Source organism: Mytilus galloprovincialis, chromosome 5, assembly GCF_965363235.1.
Source record: "Mytilus galloprovincialis chromosome 5, xbMytGall1.hap1.1, whole genome shotgun sequence".
NCBI lineage: Eukaryota > Metazoa > Mollusca > Bivalvia > Mytilida > Mytilidae > Mytilus > Mytilus galloprovincialis.
The window spans coordinates 93,819,117-93,841,138 of record NC_134842.1 but is presented as its reverse complement, the minus strand read 5'-3'; the positions used below and the strand labels follow the sequence as shown (position 1 = coordinate 93,841,138).

The window sequence follows — 22,022 nt, the reverse complement described above, 5'->3', positions numbered from 1 at the left end:
TGAAATAGATTCTGTTCATATAGACAATCAGAGGGTAAATTATTTAATTCGTTTTTGCATGTTCTTTATCTTCGCTGGTCTATTAACTTTCTACAAATGACACAAATGTATGTATTTTTACAAAATTTCAAATAAAAGATAATTTTCATGACGTCACAACTGCATTTACTCTTACGTGAAGAATGCAATCAGTAACACAGGAAATGCTTACCATCCGAAAGCAGCTGAGTTTATCCGGTTCCTTTGGTGAAATTTTAGTTTTTTTATCTATTCTTTAAAAACTATTGTTGATATTTTCGCCGTTTTTCCTTCTGGAATGTTGTTTTTTTTTCTATTTTTTCTACGACGGACTGTTTTTATGCCTTTTGTGGTATCTTTATTTGGATTTTCTATCATTAATAAACGGTTCAGATAAAAAAAAAAAAAAAAAAAACAATGTTTATTGTTGGGAAAATATTTATTGGATGAAGAGTCGAAAATGTTGTATAACACCAACAATTATTTCATACTCAGTGAGTATCACTGCACTTTCAAAAATGTGGCTGTTGCATATCACAAACCATAACACTATAGAACCGCCTTGATAAAATTTTAGCCTTCCATATAATCGGTAAAACTTTGTCTCATTGCATTTAATTTTCCTTGACTAAGAGTGTATGGTATTTCGTCAATTATACGGTCAACATTTTTCCATCTCATCAAGCAGATTTTGTCCTTTGTGCCAGGTGATATTTTCTGAAACTGTGGATTTTCAACAAATGCTGTAAATCTCCTTCTGGATGCTTTTTCTATGCAATTGTTTAAAAGGTTTGTCAGATCGTACAGTTCTGCTTCCAAAATATATTCTAGAAGCTGTTCTGTTTTCAGTCTAATAGTTGTGTTACAACAGTTTACAAGTTTCAAATCAACTTTTGATAGGGTTTCTGTGCATTGGTATTCGTGGGCTATCGGTACAATTAGGTGTGCGACAGTTTCTAAAAAGATAAAAACAATATGACAGTTAAACTATAAGATTTAAAATACCATGGACAAGGTATATTGAGATCTCAACTTTTTGTATTATGAACAGCTATCATTTCTCGTTTCCTGATTTAGATATAAACAAATATTTGAGTACAGCTCCTCCGGGTTCAGTGTATTGTGGAATCGTTGTCTTTCAACTGTTTTGGTTTGAGCGTTTCTGATGAAGGAAAATATAGAAAAACGCTGTTGACGCACATAATTGATAAAGTGTTATTTTCATTGTACATGTATACTGCAAGTAATGTCAACAAATGTGTACTGTCATCATAATAAAAGTTTTACACCAATGTTTGTTGTTAAAATACAAAGTGTTGTCGGATATTTTAACCGGAAATCTATTACAAATATTCAGTTTTCTGAATTCGCTTGTTGAGAAAAACTATAAAAATACATATGTATAAATTTTTGACCCTGAAGTAGCAACAATCTCTGATTTTCGCTCCTACTTAAAATAATCACTAATTTCTGTCATAGACAGAATATAGCAGGTATTTTCAGCTGTATCTGAAATAAAAAAAAATATTGCAAACATTATATCAAATTTACGTTGAAGTGTTTAGCTTGAAAATAAGAATACTATTCATGCAGATATATTATTTTTTTTTCAATAAATTTGTTTTTCTTTAAGATAAACAATTTTACATTGTAGTTTGAATAACATTAACGATACCAAGTTTTTGTACAACAGATGCGCATGTCGACAATGCATGTTTATTCAGTGATACTCTAGGCTAAACTCTAAAAATTCAAACTTATCTAAAAAAAAATGTAGACCTTATCAACCAAACAGGACAGTCCAATGAGCAAATATTACGGTATTGCGTAAAAGTAACGTATGTACGCTACATTGTTGTTAAGAGTACTGATTTATATTGATATTTATTTGTTGAAATTGTGTTCTGAACTACTAGGACCATAAAGTAGCTGCAAGCACACTTGTGTCTATCGGTCTTTCCCAAAATTCAAGTTTTATACTAGAAGATCAACAACCCAATGGGTTTGCGTACTTCCTGTGAAGTTGTAAAATTCTAGATGGTATACAAGAATTGTTATATTTTGGGGGAATTTGTCTAAAAAAATATTTATTCTTAAAGTCCGAAAAAATAGAAATATTTTATCTGAAATTCAATCAAAGTAAGTGCCTTTATAATTACTGACACTTTATCATATAATTTCGGCTAGATGACAGCTTTTACTGTCACCTGGCTATTGTAAAGTCAATCCTCTAATACTACACGATTGATTTTTTTCCATTTTGTTATGCAGGGAAAAAGAAGGGAAAGGGGACCTTCCATTTAGAATTTTCATCGGAGTTCGGTATTTTACCCTTTTTTTTTAGACATTTTAGATTAACCATGTCATATTTCGTTTTTCTGTTTTGCATCCGGTACATTTTGTCTACTTGTGTCATGCATTCTTTCTCTGGGAAACTTGTTTGTGTTGTTGTATAGCTGTTTCGTTGATATTTGCTCACCATTGCTTTTATTTATGTGGTACTGTAGTTGGTATAATTTAGTTGTTAGTTTTTGGATTTCAATTTTTTTTTTAAAACGATTGTTCTACTTTACTTTATAATGTTTACCAGTGATATTTTTCGCCGAGCTTGATGCATAAGAAAGTCAACTCGTGGAAAGCTTTAAATATTGAGTCTCTCACACTTTTTCGTTTTTATGTTCCAATTTCTGATATATTTATTCAATATTTTGATAAATTATATTTCTATATGATGGATGTAACTACCAGGTTTCTCTTTAGATTATGCAAATAGGATACGGTTATTGTATTAACTATGCATCTGAAATGACTAAACAGATAACAAAAAACTCATTATAGATACAAGGATTACATTTTGTACGCCAGACACGCGTTTCGTCATACCAAAGACCACTCAGTGACGTTCGATTGATAACTTGGTCTTATATACATGTATTTCAATAAAATTGTGAATACCTGTCATCTCCATTCCATCAAAACCAGGCAATGTGTGCCTTAAGAAATGAGCAAATGCAATTGCACTTTTATCTGGAAGATTGATTACTTGATCTTTTTTCTCTCTAAAATTTGCTGTTAACATTTTATGGAAAACTGGAGATGCTGCCATGAGTTGTTCTTTATTGACATGAAGTGTCCCTTCCATTGTTTTTATAGTTACATTATTGTTATTGAACGGAGATATCGCTTTGGATAAAAGTTCCTGGGAATCAGGTTCATCATCTTGTTTAAATTTCTTTACTGCGGTCTCCATCGGAAGTTTTTTTGGCGTATTTCAATTTCCTGTAATAGAATATCAAAAATTCAAAACTTAATCACGAATATTTTAACCGCTCAATTCCAACCCCCTGCTGGTAATGGGTTCGAGGGGACGAAGCCCCCGAAAGCGATCGAGTTATCGAGAATGACATACCATTCCTGTCAGTAAAAAAAATCATTGATAATAACATACTATATCAAACTAATATTACTTTCAAATTGTTTAAAGTCGTGAGTGAACATACAATCGACAAAAGCACCTTTTAATAAACACGAAAAAAATATTTTTTAGAGATGCAATATAAAAAATCCTGGAACACAATTTCTTTCCACAAGAAGTGAATCAATTTACTAAGTACCAGTCTTTTCCAGGAATTTAAAAAAAAACAAAAATTGTCTTTATTATATTTTCTTGATCTGGAATTTAACGTGTGCAAATATATCACATTTTATGAAGGTTTATAAATTGAGCATGTAAAACAATTTATTGCGCAAAGAAAAGTTCAGCTATCAGTAAAGAACAGAAAAATGAACGAAAACAGATGCTTTCAAAATTTTGCTTTTAGACATTAATCATAGAAAAAACTTCTTCCAAATTTTCACAAAACTCGGTGAAGGTTCGACAAGTAGTTCATGTAATTAAGAAATAAAAAAACAATTAAGCCCAAACTGTGACCACTTATTAATTGCAGAAAGAAATACCCTTTATCCGTAAAATGTGGGGAAAATTAAATTGCATTATTATATTGCACTGGATACTCTTTTGATCATAAACAGCATTTTTAACAGATAGTCATTTAAAAAACTTTGTTCACATTTGGAACCTAAATATTGACGGCGCTGACGACGCTATGTCTCGCTTTTGCGACATGAGTCACATGCTTGACAACAATGCAAACCGCATATCGAATCTCAGCAGATAATGAATTGCTTTAAATATAAGAAAAGTACGCAGAATTCACAGTAGATTCAGACTTTTACAGAAAATTGGAACAAATATATGAAATGAACTATTTGATTAAAGTAAATTTAGTCCCTTTTTATTGAAAATTACAATCCACAGAGAAGCACAAGGCTGATGTGCTTTTGACCAGTTTTTCTTATTATATTTAAATTAAAAAAAAAATATTTTCAAAATTCAAGTGTACGCCCGGGCGTTTTGACGTAAACGTAGCTACGCGCATGATTTGTAAATTTAAAGAAGACAGCATGCAAACAACAAAGGTTGGAAAATGTGGCTTTTATTTTCGCAGTAGTTTACTCGCAGCGGGGTGCGAGTTTATGAGTTTATCAATTCCCCGGTCGATTCTACTCAAAGACTTTAAATGGCTGCTTTTCCGCTAAGAACTAAGAGTAAAATGTATGGATATGGTGTCTAGTCTTCCTGTGTTATTGTCAACCAGCACCTAGTGCATAAATTCGCGTGTGTTGCGGCTATCTGTAATGCAATCTTATAAGCCTGAAAAAATACCATTCATATGTTTTGCCAGAAATTAACTGACGATGCATCAGTGGCACTGTTGATAATCTAAACACATTGAATTAAATAAAGAATTTAATTTTATGATAATTGTGTCTGCAACGAAATCGATCAAAACTGTTTTCGCTGGCAATTTTTCTCTTTTAAAATTTGGGACCATATCAATCCAAAATCCAAATGGCCTGTTTAAAAAAAAAAGTCCAAGACCATCATTTGATTAGAAACTGTAATTCCTTCAATTTAATTACATTAATTTTTAACTCACCACGAACACTAAAGGGGGCTCGCGGGTATAAGGGCGTTTTTCAACAAAGACGTACTTTCTTGTCCCAGGCACTTTTAAAAAAATGTGTTTGATCTTTGCAAGTAATTTTTTGTGCAGTCAGTACATTGAATTAGATTTAACATTTTTAAGCAAAGAAACAGTTTATTTTTTAGAGGGATTAATAAGATATTGATTCCTGAATGGTCCAAAACAACCAAATTAACATGTCCCTAGACAGCCTGTTCTACATTCATACTCTAAAATATCGTAAAAAAATGAAGAAATAAATGTTCTTTAATAATTCAAAAGTATGTTTAGAGTCAACATATTTTAATAAACAGCTTTTAACATAGGATTTTTAATTTCAGAAGGTGTGTCTGCTATTAACTTCCTGTTTGACGATTTTTTTTTTATCATGGAATGGTATCGTTGTCAATGAACATTCGTTATACATGATATACCTTACAGAAATTTCCCTGAAAACTTTGTTATAAACATCGCCATATCTGTTCTGGTTAAAACACATATCCCATACCCTATCTCTATATATATATCTCGTCTAACCATCAAACCAACAATGTTAGATCTGTAAATTTACTCTCGCAAATTTTTTGTTCTTCCCTCTCCGGGATTCGAACCCATGCTAGTACTGAGATATCGTGACACACAAATCGCCTGCACTGTAGCCGTCCCGCTAGACCACACGACCACCCGGGATTCATAAAAATGAAGCATTCGGTGGCCGGGTGTTACCTTTCCACGTCAGTTTTAATCTAGCGTCGTACTACAGTACATGATATATAAGGCATGGAGATGTTATTTTTACAGATCAGCTAAATTATCTATAGTAAAGGATCCTACAAATTAATGTAAGATACAGTCACAGAAAATAATTATATTTATAAGTACGTCTGAGCCATATATACATATATATATCAAATATTGTAATATGTGTTCCAGTAGAAAGAATATTTCATCCACTAAGGAACTTCTATTTTATGACATCGATACATGTTTCCAGCTTCTGTATGGTTGGAATTATTCTTTGTCCAGTCTGTTTTGTCATTTTTAAAGTGTTCGTTCCCCTCGGTGTCATTTCATAATCAATAAATATTGCAGCTAAACATAATTGAACCAATTCAAAATCTTTCAAACAAGGCATTATTTCTTACATGCTGAATGTGTTTTAGTGCAATTTAGAAGTTTCTCACATATCAAATAACACAAAGTTCTAAAATGTATACCCTATTATAAACATACCTACCTTTAGAATGATAAAATCCTTCTACTCTGTGCATTTAATTATTTTTTTCACGCTACACATGTTAAATATACACAATAAATGTATTTAAAACTTACCTGTGCATTGAAATTTTGTTGTGGAAAATGAAATTGTTTTATATACAGTTCAACATTTAAAATAGGCAAGATGTTACATTTCTGTCAATTTTGTAATCAATAAACTTTCGAATCCATAAACTCTTCATGGATACGAGGATTGAAACTGTTTATGCACCAGACGCGTTTTCGTCTAAAAAGGACTTATAAGTGACCACAGGTAGTAAGGTCGTCATATCGAGGAGCGTTTAGTACAGTGATTTTGTCATAGTTTGGATAAGTTTGACATGGTTAATTTATGTTGCTTCCCCAAACTATTGCCTCATTTCTAGTCACACGAGCAGATAAAAAGCAAATGAGATGCTTGAATCTTTATTAGAGGTCAAACGATCTATATTGGAATTGTTGTTTCACGAAATTAACGCAGAATAAACAAGATATTGGATTTGCTATGGTTTGGTTAAGCGATTGACATGGTTCGGTTAAGAGTCGAGAAATTCGTCATGATTTTGGTTAAGATTGTCATGGTTTAGATCGAAATAGATATATATGTGTTTCACTTTAATAATGAAAATTTTATTTATAGTGCCTGTTATTGAACGAAGTTACACTATATATTAACTGCCTGAGAAGAAAAATGCCTGTTTATCCAAATTTAGTGGGTGTAATCGTCAAAGCGTAAATTACACACGTGAGGTTACTTTTCGTAAGTTTTCTACAATATAAATTTAAAAGTCACTGCTCTTTTAAACTAGCTTTCGATATAATTTTACAAAAAAAAAAGACAAAGCGTTCACAACTTGCTTCTGTTACACATATAATCTCTTCTCCATATGTCCATGCTTGACTCTGCTGGGGATATCATGAGCGGCATCACTTGTCAAATAGCTAAAGACTTCTACTCAAAAGTGGCAGTCAGTCAAAAAGTAATTCTTGTTTTTCATTTTCTTTTCTAGAAAACTATACATTTGTTCGTTTTTCTTTATTCTAAATTTTGAACCAGTTTATGATGAATAAAAGGAGATGTGGGATTATAGGTTCTTGATACAGTAACCCAACTACAAAACTAACCAAAAGATATTAAGAGGACAACATAAATCTTCAACCATTTACGACACCGAATAGTTACGCGTAACATGGACAACAGTTTAAAAACTTATTGGTTTTTAAAATTATAATAGGTGAAATTACAATAAAAAGTACTTTCAAAGTTCGAATTTAAAATATGAAAGATCACAACTCCAGTTTTGGATTTAAGCCGATATAATGTTCAAGTTTATCAATTATTATTACGAATCAATAAAAATCTTTGTGATATTGTATAAATGCATCGTTTTCATTTAATATTGTATATATGCATCATTCATTTTTTTTTACATATATAAGGCCATAAGTTTTCTCGTTTGAATCGTTTTACATTGTCTTATCGGGCCTTTTTATAGCTGACTATGCGGTATGGGCTTTGCTCATTGTTGAAGGCCGTACGGTGACCTATAGTTAATGTTTGTGTCATTTTGGTCTTTTGTGGATATTTGTCTCATTGGCAAACATACCACATCTTCTTTTTTATATCGTGTATAGTATCATTATATCTATATTTGCCGTTTATCATTTTTGCTTATTTGATTTTCAATTTACTAGGTAATATCAAATGTAAGATGACGCAGGAAATACATTAATGAGACAGCAAACCAACACCACAAACATACGAATTCTTCAACAATAGAATAAATTAAATAGACCAAGCTCTGTATCTGCCTGTTTCTATAAAATGGGTAAATAAATTGGACAAAGACAACCAGAGATCCGAAACCATCAAACTATTCTCAGTATATCGTAAAACAGTAAGGTATGACATATGACAACTTGTCGCGTCACTAGGTTCTGAACATTGTTGGCGAGTCGCAACTTCGGAATTCAGTAAATATGTTTTTGAAATTAAATGTGTAAAACCCCTCGTTTCACAATAGTTAGCATTTATGAATGCATGTTTGGTGTCTTTGTTGAAAATTTATATTTTCATGACTTCGTAGTTTATAACTTCTTTTCAATTTGTGTAACTAAATATGTTTAGCATAAAAACAACGCAGTCAAATTCATAATTTTTTTTAAATTATTTATTTACACAATAAGGCTTCAAATTTTACACAAATGCATTGAATTAGATTCATACAATTTTCGGAGGCAATTGCATCTATTGCTCCTTTAGACGGGTCATTTGAAACTGTTGGTGATAATGATTCATTTCTAGCATTCATAAAGTTTAAATGATATATTGTTTCATTTTCAAGATCATGACATTTTTAGATATCATAATATGTTCTTTTATGATACTGACGAATTCCTTGAGCACCATGTGAAAATCCATCATATGGGTTTACGATTGCACTTTTACGTTTAGCAGTAGATCTTCGGGGTTGGTCAAACATTGCATGGCTGCTGAAATAAATAGTAGTATTGTTTAATTAGTTCTTTATGATTCAAGTTTATTTCATGACTGCGGCAATAAAAGATTTAAAAATTAAGAAACAAATATTGAAAAATAGGATCCTCTCAATATTGTTTCATATAATGCTATTCAATGAAACTACAGTGTTAAATATATATCTTATTTTTTGCTAGACATAATCAAAAGATGCTCACAATATTGGCAGCAGAATCCATCCTGAAATTTAGAAGAAACATCTTAGAATCATGACTTTTTATCATTTGTTATTTGTTTGAAACTAGGTCCCACTAAATATCAGTACTTTATTTGTGTTTTTAGTATTTCTGTTACTTGATTTTCTTGCATGTGTCTGTAATGCCGTGAATATCGTATGTAACTATGTAAAATATGTTGCTATTTATTTTGGACAGAAATTAGGCTGATGGTTTTCTCATTGGAATTCCCATACATTTAATTTTGTCGCAGCCTTTCATATGTTGCTAAGAAATATGGTTTTGCTCATTGTTGAATGTTGAAGGCCTCTTGATGACAAATAGCTGCTAACATCTACGTAATTTGATCTTAGGTGGATAGTTATATCACTGGCAATCATATTGCATCTACTTATAACATATTACTACATTGTATGTGGGTTCTTATGTCCTTTTGTGTTTCAAATGGGACGATTTTTGTTAATTTTGATAGTAACCTTTCATTATACACGACAAGAATTACATAACTGAACCATGTCGAACATGAACTTAACCATGACACGAATGAACCAAACCATGACACAGATATTTCAGTAATTTTGAATTTATTGCAAACGTAGGTATTTTTCAGAATAATTGACCGCAGTGTTATATCACGAAGATATATGTGATGTAACAGACTGTAAGAAAATAACTTTTTTATGCACGATAAACCAAATAGCAAATTTTAAATTTTGACATACGCAAGCTTTGTTCTGTGTTAAATCATTAACCATATGATACAACTTGTGATGTACTAACATATTTACTATATACAAAGGTACTTACCAGTTTGAATTGATGATCAGAAGTTCCGTTTACAAAATATCCCAATGTTTACATTTTTGCATTGATTGTCATCAAAAAGACTTAACACCGTCATGTCAAACTTATCCAAACTATGACAAAATCACTGTACTAAACGCTCCTCGATATGACGACCTTACTACCCGTGGTGACGCTCGAATCAAAATAAAGTTGAAAAGGTCAAGTAAAGTACGAAGTTGAAGAGCGTTGAGGAACAAAAATTCTTAAAAGTTTTTTAAAGCTAAGGTAGAAAGCCTAAGTATTTCAAAAATTTTAAGTTTGGTATAAACAGCTCATTTATAATTATGACAATATCAATGATAACTTATGTCAATACAAAAGTACTGACTACTTGACTGGTGATACCAGGGAATAAAAACTCCACCAGCAGTCGCATCGACCCAGTGGTTGTAAATAGATTCATCATTGACAGATACCAGGATTGAAAATTTGTGTTTGCGCCAGACGCTCGTTTCGTCTACAGAAGACTCATCAGTGGACTCGAATGAAAGAAAGGTTAAAAAGTCCAACCAACACAAACAGAAATCATTGTTTAATGTGACAATATTTTGGTTCCAGCCATCAAAACAGTGTGAACATAAATCGCAGATACACAACTCACCTGACTTAAAATTTAAACCAACATGAAAATGCATCTGACAAAGCCACAAATAAAAAACTTTTTGTCGTACATACAGAAAAGAAAAATACTGCATTCGTTCTATTTGAGCGATCAAAATGCGTTGACTGTAAATTTCTATGTCATATACAGCCACTAACCCGATAACACGTTTCCGCATGAATAGTTGAATAGTAGTTGCAAGAACTGTATGAGTTACTGTCAATATAATGTTGCATCTTTATAAGTTGAACACGATAACAGTCGGGTTGAGCTAGTGCTCCGTTGAATTTAACAACGCTCTATAATATTGTTGATTTTCAATAAGTAAATCCCATAAAATTGCATGTGTCTGGCCTCTCCAAGCGAATTCTCAAATACAATGTATTGTCCTCTCAGTCTGTCCTACATTTGTCTCCGAATTCTGTTATACGGTTTTTTACCACATGAAAGCTACCACTTTTTTTTGTATATTTGTTTGAACTCTTTAGTCAGTTGTGTTGTATGTTTAAAGTGTATTTTTTCACTTTTGGTTTTTGGATCCCTTCTAATGTCACATTTATCAATCATGTCGGTTTGGGTTGTTTAACTTGTTTTGCCAAAATCACGCAACTTTAAAAAAACTCATGCAGGTGGGAAGTTTATCTAGCCATAAAACCAGGTTTCGCCAACCACACTTTTTGGAACTGTCTGTCAGGAATACGTTTTGTTTGCCATTGGTTACATTGATTGATAAAGTCTTACATTTAATTTTGTAAAGTTTTAAGGCCTGTCCCATTCTTGTTTACCTCCGAGTTTATATATTTTTTTTTAAATACTTTTATACTTTAAACAAGAATGTGTCCATAGTACACGGATGCCCCAATCGCACTATCATTTTCTATGTTTAGTGGACCGTGAAATTGGGGTAAAGACTCTAATTTGGCATTAAATTAGAAAGATCATATCATAGGGAACATGTGTACTAAGTTTCAAGTAAATTGGACTTCAACTTCATCAAAAACTACCTTGACCAAAAACTTTAACCTGAAACTTGCACTATCATTTTCTGAGTTCAATGAACCGTGAAATTGGGGTCAAAACTCTTATTTGGCATTAAATTTAGAAAGATCATATCATAGGGAACATGTGTACTAAGTTTCAAATTGATAAGACTTCAACTTCAACAAAAACTACCTTGACCAAAAACTTTAACCTGAAGCGGGACAGACGGACGGACGAACGGACGAACGAACAGACCAGAAAACATAATGCCCCTCTTCTATCGTAGGTGGGGCATAAAAATAAAAGACCTATAACGATATGGGATAGTTATAAACTTGTATCACATCATTGAATTATATTCTGTGGATTCATTATTAATGCTGAGTTCCAACTTTGGTGGATTTAGTTTGTAAAGGTTTGCCACATCGTTGATTTAACATAACTAATTTTTCCATAGCCGTGTATGCGAACTTTCGCAGAATCATGAAATCAAGTATCTCCAAATTACTATGAAAATAAACAAATCCACGATTTATGAGTTAGCAGGTTCCTCTGTAATAAAATTGAAAATGGAAATGGGGAATGTGTCAAAGGGTCAACAATATCTTTTTTTATAGATTCACTTGTTTAAAAAAAATCTAAAATCAATGAAGCATCGACTTCAGGTCATGATACTTTCTTTTGATGGTATGCTGATTAATGACATAACCATTATATGGTTTTAACTCCATCAGGTAAAGTTGACCTAAGATGTATTTGGCTATCAATTATAGCTCATTCTTGGTAATATAGCTCAACTCTTTTGGTTCTTATGTATCCTTGGCTTTCAAATATTCAGCTTTGGGCATTCCCAAAATGCTGTTGTTTTCTATTTGGTCGGGTTGTTGTCTCTTTGACACATTCCCCATTTCCATTCTCAATTTTAAATCCAGAAAAGCTGATCTGATCCATGAAATTAAGGGTTATATGAACTTTTTTAAAACCTGATATATCAAATTCCTTCAGCAGTATTGCAAGTGAGATTTAAATTTGGAGTAGAGTATAATGTTATTTTTTGCAACCTTATCTTGTTACTTTGTTCTTTGGGCATCAAATTATGCATATAAACAAGATCTATGAAATTAGCTCTTAACTGTAAATTCAGAAGTGCATTAATTATTGTGATTTTTTTTTAAATGGGTGATTTCAAGAAAATATGCTTATTATATATGATTATAATGCAGACTGCCAGATTTTATTATTTCGATACTCATCCTGTCGCAATACTTGGAATAACAAAATACAATAATTTTCGAATCTACAGTATATAATTCATAGGTTCATTAATAGTAGACATGAACTTCCTCCAGGGAAATTCTTTCAATAACTTATTGATATGTTTGTTTTATCAGTTCATATTGGTATGTGATGTCCATAAAATTCTTGGCTTCTTTTTATATATATTTTTTTTTAATCCTCTGAACAGCTGTAACAAGAGTGCACAAGCTGAAATGTCTCGCCTTCTTTGCTAATCATTGATATTATGTGAGTCCAAAATATAAAGCTTTACTTCAACTATCACATAAACTTAACATGATCCAAGAAAATGAGGTCAAGGTAATAAAAACCAAACAAGAAATACATGTACACCTTACAATCATGCAATACACTAAATATATTTGACCTATTGCTTAGTTTCTACGAAACACACTTAACCAAAAGTAAACATTGAGCAATAAAACAAGAAAATTAGGTCAAAGTCAAGTAAATCCTGCGAGACTGACATGTTCATTTAAGAAATAATTCATGGGGGTTTGAAATCACTTTGAATATATCTTAATTTTACCACAGGTTGGCCCTTTATGACAAATATTTTACCCCAAGTTAAAGCGAGGGGTAAAATATCGGCATAAAGGGACAACCCTTGGTAAAATCACGATATATTCAAGCCCCCATGAATTATTTTGATTCTAATAGGACAAATACGTCAATGGTTTTGGATCAAAGCACTCTAGGTGCAGGCATTATTTGCCGTTCCAATAAATAAACGCACTATTAAATTGACGTATAAGAACGGAGCAAACTGAATAAGTGACATGCTTAAACTGTTTACAATAAAATATTTAGATAGGTTTGGATGAATCTAAATGACAATTGTACTTATGTCTAATAAGTATACAAAACTAGAGGCTCTAAAGAGCCTGTGTCGCTCACCTTGGTCTATGTGACTATTAAACAAAGGAAGCAGATGGATTCATGACAAACAAGAGGCTGTCACAACAACAGCAAACCGGATTTATTAATATTTATTTGTGTCCTGGCAATATCACAAGAACCATTACTGATGAATGGTGAAAGTGAAAATCGTCAATATCAAATTTGACCTCCATTTTGTCATCAGTATCAACATCTTAAAATTTGAAAAGCTTAGATTGAATGGTTCATGAGTAAATGCAACAACGTGAATGGAAACGCCATTTCACAATCTTTCAAGAACCATAACTCCTGAACAGTAAAAGTCAAAATCGTCATTATTGAACTTGACCTCCATTTTGTCATCAGTAACAACATATTAAAATTTGGGAAGCTTAGGTAAAACAGTTCATGCGTAAATGCACGGACACGACTGGAAACTCCATTTTTCAATCTTTCAAGAACCATAACTCCTGAACGGTAAAAGTCAAAATCGCCATTATTGAACTTGACCTTCATTTAGTTGTCAGTAACATCATATTAAAATTTTAAAAGCTTTGGTTGAACGGTTCATGAGTTAATGCACGGACAACATTTGATTCCCGCCCGCCCGCCCGCCCGACCGACCGCCCGCCCGCCGTACATCCCCAAATCAATAACCGACATTTTTGTCACAAAAATCCGGTTAAAAATTGTATTTTGGTGATGGTGATGTGTTTGTACATCTTACTTTACTGAACAGCTCACTTGGCCCTTCGGGCCAGGTGAGCTAAAAATGGCTTATATAACACATTTTAGCATCGTTTGTTTCGTTTCCTTGTTTGTGATGATTTTTAGTTTTACAAGCGTGTATTTCCCGTAAAATGCTTATATTCTGATGTCATAGAAGCAAGTGATGTGGGAGTAAGATCGGAACAGCCCAAACAATATATTCATATTTTACCATGGTTCTGTACTCAAAGCGCTTGAAGGATGTCTTGTTAGAACGTAAAATATTTTCATACGTCAAATATATTTGACATATTGCATACAGTATTAGAAAAAAAAAACTCTACTTTGATCACTGAACCATGAATATGAGGTCAAGGTTAGATGACAACTGCCTGCTAGACATGTACACCTTATAATAATTCCATACACCAAATATAATAGACCAATAGCATACAGTATTAGAAAAACAGACTAAAACTTAAAAACTTAACTATAGCCACTGAACCATGAAAATGTATTCAAGGTCAGATGACAACTGCTTGTTGGACATGTACACCTTACAGTCATTCCATACACCAAATATACTAGACCTATTGCTTATAGTATCAGAGATATTGACTTGACCACCAAAACTTAACCTTGTTCACTGATCCATAAAATTAAGTTGAGATTAAGTGAAAACTGTCTTACTAGCACGAGGACCTTGCAAGGTAAGCACATACTATTAAAATATAGTTATCTTATAACTCAAATTAAGAGAGAAATAAACATTACAAAAAATTTGAACTTTTTTTTCAAGTAGTCACTGAACCATGAAAATGATGTCAAGGATAATGGACATATGACAGACAGAAACTTCGTAACACAAGGCATCTATATACAAAGTATGAAGTATCCAGGTCTTCCACTTTCTAAAATATAAAGATTTTAAGAAGTTAGCTAACGTTTCCGTAGCAGCTGCCACAGATCCTTTACCCTATGTAGCGCTTTCTGCGACAAAAGTTGTAGGCCTGACAAAAATTATATTACATGTATAAAATGATTTTTTTTTCCTAATTCTATGCAATACTTTGGATTCATCATTTTTCAGTATTCATGGGATATCAGTTCTTGTCGGTATTGTCAAAATAGAAATCATGAAATGTTCAATGAATAAATTTTGTTTCAAGCTTATATGTAAACCTCAACAAAATGTGAAATCAATAGAACAAAAAATACAATTTTTCCTTATTAAAGAAAAATGTGTACACAAGAATAAATAAATGAATCCAAAGTATACTAAAAAGCTGCAAAGTATAAGATTGACATCTGAATCTTCCCCAATAAATCCAAGACAAGAAGAATACAACGAACAGCTAAATCTGATGGATATATTATTTATTTGACAGACATAACAATCAGATCAAATTTAAAATCTTTGAAACAAAGCTACGAAGATACACAAGCCTTTCTGATGATGAAAGACAGACAAGCTGCTTCAATGTCATTTAAGGAATGATTTTGTTTTTTTAATAATATAGCAGGCTTAATCATTTGAAAGATGGTATGATTTTATCAAATTCTTTTATCTCTGGTAAAGGGAGACAATAATCTTTGCAATTATTTAAGGGTAGACAACCCACTCAATTTCACATTTATCAAATGCTTTTATCTCTGATAAAGGGAGATAATAATCTTTTAAAGTTTTAAAGGGTAGACAACCCATTCAAGTTCATATTTAAGTTGGTTTATCAAACAACTTCCCTGACCTGATACAGCTTGTTTATCTTTGGTCAATGACTAATAATACTATATGATTAATCTCCTTCCTTTATCCCACAATAGCACTTACAAAAATACATGCATAAATTAGCTATTTATAGCAATCAATTTTACACACTTTATTTTCAATGTATTTTTTCAACAATTTTTTTTCATTTTTTTCTACAACTTTTTTTCAAATCTAATAATGAACAATATGCATGTTTTTTTTAAACATTTATTATTCTTAATAAAGTGTGAATAGAAATGTTTACACCTTGCAAGAAAATTCCCTGTTTTCGGTTCTATCATATACCATAAAATAGCTTATGGAATTGATAGATAAAAGTGAAAAGAAGGATTTTTCTGCAAATTATATACATGCCAATTTTCAAGCAATTTCATACATCCACTTTCTGTACTCTCACATTGAATGAGAAATAATCTACTGAAGTTTTCTGTAATTTGAATGTTTACAGCATACTCAAGTGAATCGAAATGAAAACAAAAGACTTTTATAATTACTGAAAATTCGACATCATATTTTTTTCCCATGTAAAATAAATAATAAACAATTCTAACAATGGTACTAAGATGTTCTGAGAGAGTTCCATTTTCTTGCTCTGTTTAAAAAGTTGTTATGACCTTATACTGAATCAGGCATCATGATTCAATGATGTTAAAGAGAGTCATGTTGATTTAATTCAAATCAAGACATAAACCACCCTTTTCGAAACTTGCATCATGATGCCTTCACAATATAAGAACATTCTTTTTTCAAAAAATAATTATTTCTTTGGTACTTATTAATGTTAACAAATACATTCAAATTTCGTTCAGTCAAAATAACTCTTTCATATTCCAACAATGATATACAACAGTGTACAAAATATTGATTTTTGATTTTATCATTAATCGTTTTTCTCTTTCATTTTGGCGATCGCATTTGATGAATCTTTAGTTGAAATAAGTAATCACTTTGCATGGTAAAATGGGTGCCTTTTCTGGGATCGATCTTGTTGATTAACTTGTTGAATTTACACACAAAATTTTTTAAGTAATAGGATGACCTACATGGATTTAATAGAGATATGCAGGAAAAGTCACAACACAAAAGAATTAGCAGAAAATATTTCTGACAAATAGAAACATTTTCTAATATAACAAATGGTTGAACAACATTAAAATGGTTCTTGGCACATTGTGGTTTTATCAATGCATAATTAAAACAAAGCAGCTAGGCTGCAAAAAACATAATTAAATCATGGGGGACTATTTGACTAGAAATTTCTTTGTCTTCAAATAGCACTACGTGTATAATTTGTAAATGGGGATAAAATGAAATCAATAAATTGGATGAGATTAGAAAGTAATATCACAGAACAGCTTGTAAATGTGTAAACCGGGTGGTTAACAAAGATATCATTTTATACATTTTTATTATTTTAAGGGAATCAAATTAAAAATTGACAACCCAAATTGCACAAAAATGAAAACTTTTTTTTCAACCTGAGATTCAATCATAAATGCAACCTGCCAAAAAAATTGAGAATTGATAAATTTGTTGTTATGTTTATAACCAACAATTCATAGATTTTCATGTTATAAATAACAAAATAAAATTTATTAAAACATAAGGAAAAAAGTTTTAACATATCGTAGCAAAACAAATACTTAATTTTATGAACTTTGTAAAACTAGTAAATGTTTTGCTATGTAAATGAACAAAATTCATATTAATATCATTCAGGTATACACAGTAAATTTTAAAGGTTAAATGTGGTACTGTGAGCAAAAGTATGCAGAAAGTCATCCATTATGCTATTGTGATACACAATATTATTGAACTGTGACCAGAAAAAAAATCCAACTTCAAACGTTAAATTTTTTTCCAGGTTCACAGTTCAATTTCAATATTAATATCAATAGTTCAGATATGAAAATACTCTGAAATAACAGTGAAAACAAAATAATAAATAAATATTGATATAATACCTACAACATAATATGTCAAATGGCAAGTTTGTGTTGACTATGGATGCATGAACAAAAATAATGAACAGCTTAATATCCCCTTCCATGTTGACTTCAATTTTCATTATAATTATTGCATACACTGTAGATTTTCAAAATTAGAAAAAAATGTTTTTTCTTCAGAAGTGAACACAGCAGAATTGACTATAGAACGACATAACCACCTCAGGATAATAAATCTGATACATTTGAACCCTTCGTACATAAAAAGATTGCGATATTTATGTGTATTACGTCACAAGTATATCAGTTTAACTTAACAATACCTGAAATTCAATTATAACTTTTTAATATATATATATATTTCAAAACAATTTTATCTGATTTACAATTTAACACAACAAAATTTGATTCCTTTCTTAGTTTCAAAATTAAATTGCACTAACACAAACAATTAAAAATGAATTTCTGGTTGATTAACAAAGTATTAACAATTAGATGTTATAATATAAGGCAGTGCATTTTGAGTGTAACAAAAAGTAAGAAAGACAGTACAAGATTAGATCAAAGATGGAGAATTATGCAAAAAATCTTCAGTGTTTGGAAAGTAAATCTTATTATTGATCGTTTGATTTGAAAGTTAAATAATTCTAAAGAACAAAAAAAGTCAAACATGGAGGTTTCACTAAGATCACTAATTTTTCTTCTTTAACCTGTTTAACTGAACAAATTTCATAATTGATATCATAATCAATTATATTGTTTGAATAACTTATTGTTGTTTTAGAAATAGTGAAAAGCAGTTCTATCTTTTTCTGTTCTTGACATAAAAGATGAGGAAAACTTATGTCAAAATTACCAATCATTCTAATGTCAATATATAGTTTACTCTCGTCACTGGGGCTTCTATTATTAAAGAACTTTGAATTAGACAATTCATTCAAGTTTAGTTGAACAATATGTAATGTATATTTCCCAAACGTGCACTCCATCCAACCCAAGCTCTATGATCAAGAATATAGATATAATTTTACCTGTGACCAACATCTATAATAATTATACATTAAAATTCTATTGAATCAAATTGATTAATTAAAAAAAATATTCTAAATAAATATGCATCTTATAATATTTCTTGTCCTTTATGTCTGAATATGTGCCTTTGGCTACTGGCAAATTTTTGTCCATTCTCTCAGTTGCCATTTCTGTACATCTCCACGGCAACCATTAATTGAATTTATGTAATCATTCATATAATTCAATAGTTTTTAAAAGACAACACTTGCACTGGAAGCGAGCATTTGAAGTGAAGAATGCATTCTGATCAACAGTAATACATTTGGATGATTGCACTGCAGAAAATCATGACTGCAAGAGCTTGTAAAACAGCACTGCAGAAAACCATGTCTGCACGAGCTAGTATACAGCACTGCAGAAAATCATGTCTGTATGAGCTAGTAAACAGCACTGCAGAAACCATGTCTGCACGAGCTGGTTAACATATCAGCAATGTCAAGATGAAATAAGTTAGCAACGACACATCAATTGGTTAAATGTTTCATGAGAACAACGCAGAGCTGTAACTTCACAAACATCACATAATAATTGGCACATTTAGTGCCAGAGTGGAACAGCTGGTTAATTGGTGTTGTCTCTAAAATTTGTAGACTAAATATCGGTGGCGTTAACGACATTCCCATACTTTGACACTTTGGTCTACGGAACCAGTAATCACATATGGAGATGATTTGTGCATGTCTGGAAAGATATAAGCAAGAAAATAAAATCTGTAAAAAAACATCTTCATGTTGCAATTTTTATATAAAATATGTGATTCAGTGTTCTGATTATATGAAAAGTCCACCAAGTGTAATAAGTCGATTATAATATACAGAAATTGTCATAGCTCAGTCTTATGATCTTAAAGCCCTGTTTAAAACTACTGACAGTATAAAATTTCCAACCCACAAATTATTTATTTTTACATTTATTTCTGGTATGACTTTATTATGTAGAATTATTTTTTTCTAATGATATCTTCTGTTTGTGAAATCTCTTGAAACTATATATACAAAAATAAATCATTATAAAATGTGAACACCTTATTTGTCTTACATATTTGCATTGTTTTGTTTTCAATCAATTTACACCACAAGTGCTGAGGATTTATTATTTTTTCATATTTAATACCATTTTTTAAAGATTTTCCTGGGCAAAGATGAACCATAAATGTACATGTTCAATGAAATTCAACTTTTTATAGTATTGTGTGCACCCTTCAGCAAAACAAGGAAATCAAATAACTATAAAAACGCAAGTATTCCTCAATCCATGAAGATTGGTACCAACCAAAATAAATTAATCCACAGTGTATTGGTATTACTAACAGTAAATTAGTGTGTGTAAAATTATTATATCATTCTAATATCTAAATTGTGTAAAAATGCATAATACAATGTAAGTATGAATAATTAAACTGAGTAATTTATTTTATTTCAAATGTTGAGCAGTTACCAGCATTTTTTTTTTTTTTCATTTTCACTTCAATTGATATTTTCTAGATCATGGGCAGGACTTGATACTTGATAATATTAGGCTTCCAAGTATCAGGTAGCAATGTCATACTTTAATTTCCATCTTAATTTATGTCTAAACCAGACTCACTTAACCTCATTCTAAGCTAGAAATTAAAAAACTGAGCACTTCCAGTGTCTTTTTTAATCTTTTCTGATAACGTGTACTTCATTGGAGATGTTGAAGAAATGAATACATTTTATGTTTTGTGACAATAATAGAGTTTTAGTGTTTTCTTTGTTTCGAACACTTTGACTACTTATAGTGAGAAATAAACAGGTATGAATGAGCTTAGTGTGCTTAACCTTCAAATGTGAGTTTTCAGGAGCCTGAAATTCAGTGGTTGTCGTTTGTTTATGTGTTAAAAAAAATTTTTTGGTTCATTTTTTAAAATAAATAAAGCGGTCAGTTTTCTCGTTAGAATTGTTCCACATTGTCAGATCGTGGCATTTTATAGCTGACTATGCAGTATGGGATATGCTCATTGTTGAAGGTTGTACAGTGCCCTATAGTTGTTAATGTCTGTGTCATTTTGGTCTCTTGTGAACAGTTTTCTCATTGGCAATCATACCACATCTTCTTTTTTATTTTTAACTGTTTTGTGAACATACCTATGGATGTAACATAGTGAGTGAGAGTTTCCAGAGTTTTGTGAACTTATCTATTGCTGTATAAATAAAGCTTTTGTATGTTATCCCTTTACTCCATGGAAATTATTTTTTAACATACTTGATTCGCATAGGATTTTTTCAATAAAAAAAAATCATCAGGTTTAAAGTATTAAAATACATTGTTAAAACGAATATTTCATCAATGAAATTCCAGTCAGATATTCTCATGAATAACCTGTTTATATTAGATACAACTTTTATAAAGTCTGATTCTCTTTTGTCTTAGGCAAGACGTTTTAACTGAGGCACTACACAGGCGTCAAAAGGCGTCATTATGGAGTAAAGGGGGTGGCGTCAAAAAGCGTCATTATGGAGGAAAGGGTTATGTCGTTCTTTATAAAACATTGGCTAGAGATAGAAGGGGAGATCTAAAAAAAAAATTGTTTAACCCCGCAACATTTTTGCGCCTGTCTCAAGTGAGGAGCAGCTGGCACCTGTAAGTGTTCAATTTTAATTCTTTTATATGTTTTGGAGTTTAGTGAGGTGTCCTTTTTCACTGAACTAGTACACAATTTTGTTTAGGGACAAGCTGAGACCACTACCGACTGCATGATTTTCTCTCTGTTTTAAAGACCCATTGGTGGCCTTTGGCTGTTGTCTGCTCTTTGGTCGGGTTGTTGTCTCTTTGCAGAGATGCAACTAATCGTCGGACCTGTCAGACCTAAGGGGCAGAATTTATGCAGGTCCGGCAAAACTAGTTGCTCTGCAGGACCTGATGGCCGGCAATATTTTAGT

General features: G+C 31.5%; 1 protein-coding gene and 1 long non-coding RNA gene across 3 annotated transcripts in view; both read right to left on the bottom strand.

Moving 5' to 3' along the window:
* On the bottom strand, positions 1 to 6,532 carry LOC143076753 (uncharacterized). Of its 2 annotated transcripts, XR_012978779.1 has the most exons (4): positions 6,378 to 6,532; positions 2,974 to 3,297; positions 510 to 974; positions 1 to 90 (listed from the first exon to the last, which is right to left on the bottom strand). It is a non-coding gene; the product is annotated as an uncharacterized LOC143076753 (long non-coding RNA). The 2 variants fall into 2 exon arrangements; XR_012978778.1 differs by lacking the exon at positions 1 to 90 and having other exon boundaries at positions 426 to 974.
* A 13,052-nt stretch (positions 6,533 to 19,584) lies between these two features.
* Positions 19,585 to 22,022, bottom strand: part of LOC143076752 (lissencephaly-1 homolog) — a 29,148-nt gene continuing 26,710 nt past the window's right edge. Inside the window, exon 13 of the mRNA XM_076252617.1 lies at positions 19,585 to 19,800. Coding sequence (XP_076108732.1) covers positions 19,727 to 19,800 — 74 coding nt within the window. The 3' untranslated portion in view covers positions 19,585 to 19,726. The remainder of the gene's footprint in view (positions 19,801 to 22,022) is intronic.